This window comes from Eriocheir sinensis, chromosome 4 (assembly GCF_024679095.1).
Source record: "Eriocheir sinensis breed Jianghai 21 chromosome 4, ASM2467909v1, whole genome shotgun sequence".
NCBI classification, from domain to species: domain Eukaryota; kingdom Metazoa; phylum Arthropoda; class Malacostraca; order Decapoda; family Varunidae; genus Eriocheir; species Eriocheir sinensis.
In genome coordinates, this window is record NC_066512.1 from 10,896,808 (window position 1) to 10,899,618 (window position 2,811).

Here is a 2,811-nt window from a genome sequence, read left to right on the forward strand (position 1 = left end):
TCCTAACGAAATTATGTTACTTGAACACTTGTTTGTTGCTTCGCTTAGGTTTCCTTCCCTTTCAATAACAATAACTTTCCATAAATGTCTTTTTGCAATACATATAAAGACTTAAGTACATTTTTATTAATTCAGCAGGAATAAGGCCGTGGGGCAGAAGCCTCACCACTTGTCTTTATTCTAATATCGTGCTAACACAAAACACCGCTGATTACGTGGAGCCATTAAACAAGCAAGGCAGGTCATTATAGTCACAATAATAATGCACTAAAATTTATAACTGATGTTGCTGTTACGATCCTCCTCCTCCTCTGTTTCCGCCTCTGCTTCCACCTCCTACTCCTCGTCCTCCTCTTCTTCTTCACGCTCTATTGCCTCCTCACTCTCCTTCTTTTCTTCCACTTCCTCTTCCTTTTCCTCTTCCTCCTCCTCTTCCCCCTCCTCCTCCCTTCCTGCACGTCTTCTTCACTCGTTTCCTTGTTCTTACGTCTTTTGCTCAATAGGAATGGAGATTAATGTCCCGGCACTTGTTAAAATAATACAAACTTGCGAGGCACGAGAGACAAATTGATGATCATTCTCTCTCTCTCTCTCTCTCTCTCTCTCTCTCTCTCTCTCTCTCTCTCTCTCTCTCTCTCTCTCTCTCTCTCTCTCTCTCTCTTCCGTGCGCTGTTCAAGAAGTTTCTCCCTCCTCTTTTCTCTCTTGTTTGATAAACTTAATTGTCTTCCAGTTTTCCCTACAGCACGCACACCTGTACAATTCTGGAAACGACGCAGCTGCGGAAAGCACACTTCTTGAACACACACACACACACACACACATACACACACACACACACACACACACACACACACACACACACACTCCTAGCTAGTAGAGAACAAACCCTTCACAAACTCTTGCATAACGCACCTACCGGTTAATGCATGACACACTTTTATAACCACGTGGAATACACCTGTAACACTAATGTTGACTCCTCCATGTAGTGATGGGGCCCCAGCCCAGCACCAGGTCACCTGGGGTTCATCAACAAAGCAATCAATCATGTGAATAGCCAATCTGAGCCCGCTATGTACCAAGGCGCGTCAATACCAATGTTTACCTCTAATTGGTGACGTGCTGCGTGGGGAATGACTGAAGCTTATTTTGATGGGGTAATAGTGAGGAGTATAGTGAATCATAAGAGGGGACAAACGCGATGAAATGAAAAAGATAAAAATGTGACTTAATACGTTGATGGGATTATATGTAAGAAAAACAGTACGTTAACAAATAGTGGAAAATGCACAATGCCATAAAGAGTAATATGGCCGCGAAATCCAAGAGAACAGTTCAGAGGGTAGAAACTTTAATTAAGGAAGGGACAGGCCAGGTGGCAGGAGGAACACTGACCTTTGCATGTCGTCCACGTGGGAGTTACGCAGCAGGTGTCTGATCTTCTCGCGGGCCGTCAAGCCATCCTCGCCCTCAAACACCTCCGAGCGAGCTCTCTGCAGGAACTCATTGATCCTGGTGAGGGTAGAGGAGCGCCGCAGGGAGCCCAGTGACACTCGAGGCTGGGACTTAGATGAATCACTGCTTTTAATGTCCTTTGTGGCACCAGCCGAGGCTCGCGTCCCTCCCTCATCAGCGCGACTGTCGTCAGAGTCGCCGGGGCTCTGCATCTCGATCTTGGGGATGCCAACCTTGGGCATGGCGTCCCTCGAGAGCCTCGAGGCGCCATTGATGAACTTGGGTGTCTCTGTTCGCCGCCACACGGGGAAGTGGTCACCCGTGTAGCCCGGCAGCAGAACGGCACGCCGAGGGTCAATCAAAGGCGCCACGGCCTCCACGCTTTCGTCACTCGTGCCGCCGTCATGGTAAGGCCGCCGTTGCGCACTCTGTTGAGGGTCATCATCGTCGTCGTCGTCCGCCCATAGAGGGAGGACACTGTCTCCTGGTGTCCTGGGCATGTACAAATGGCCCTCGAGGCAGTCTAAGTCCTCGAGGGAGCCGTATTCCTCCTCCAGGAGCCACGGCATCTTGTAGAACGGGTGCTGAAACTCTTTAGGCATGGTGGCGGGTAATTGCCGCCGGGCGGCCTCAAGATGTACTGGTGATCTCCTTCCTCAGTCTTCGTGCCGGTGCATCGTCAGGGTGACTGTCCCCGCAACACACGCACTACACACCCATTACGACGACTTAGCCTGTGTCTGTCGCCAGGGCACGCGCTCTTTTCCACAAGCTTGCGCCTCTCACCACTCCTGCTCCCCAAACACACACCTACCCTCTGCCCTTCCTTACACACACCTACCACGACGCACAAACCACCACCTCCATCCTTGAGCGACACACCTGCACTGCACACCTTCCTAGACGACACAACTGCACAGCCTCGCCAATCTGCCCGGCAGGTGCAGGGTCATAGTTACCTGCAAATAAGAGAAAGCAAATGTTATGAGACAAGCTAACAGCATCAAACAAACATCAAACATGCAGTTACATCAGGTCAACGACTAATATTGCAGCGCCATAATAACCGCCCACGTGCAGTCAATGCTAGCAGCCAAATTATCGGCGTGACGTAGTCAGAGGGGCATTTTTTTTTTTTTTACGTCGCGGCCTATTGTTCCGTTAGACTTTTCCCTGGTGGGGCTTGATGGCCGGCCCAGCCCGTTCTGGCGCAAGCGAGTGTTTATAGTGAAGCAATCTTGTTTTGGCTCATGCTGCCTCCCGTAGCTCATCTTTGAGCCTCTCTTTGGAGAGGTAATTCTAGAGTCCGGGTTGATAGGTGGTCTTCAGGGCAGCATGTGAGTAGTCTTAGGCCA

At 50.1% G+C, this 2,811-nt stretch overlaps 1 protein-coding gene across 1 annotated transcript; it reads right to left on the reverse strand.

Moving 5' to 3' along the window:
- Nucleotides 1–1,233: 1,233 nt before the first annotated feature.
- LOC127007677 (uncharacterized) lies at nt 1,234–2,571 on the reverse strand. Its single transcript, XM_050878890.1, has one exon. It carries the CDS (start codon nt 2,056–2,058, stop codon nt 1,357–1,359), a length of 702 nt encoding a protein of 233 aa, XP_050734847.1. The 5' UTR covers nt 2,059–2,571; the 3' UTR covers nt 1,234–1,356.
- Between the last annotated feature and the right edge of the window lie 240 nt (nt 2,572–2,811).

What these genes read in the sequence shown, in the direction of transcription:
- LOC127007677 (XM_050878890.1), bottom strand. Translation starts at nt 2,058, where the DNA reads ATGCCTAAAGAGTTTCAGCACCCGTTCTACAAGATGCCGTGGCTCCTG.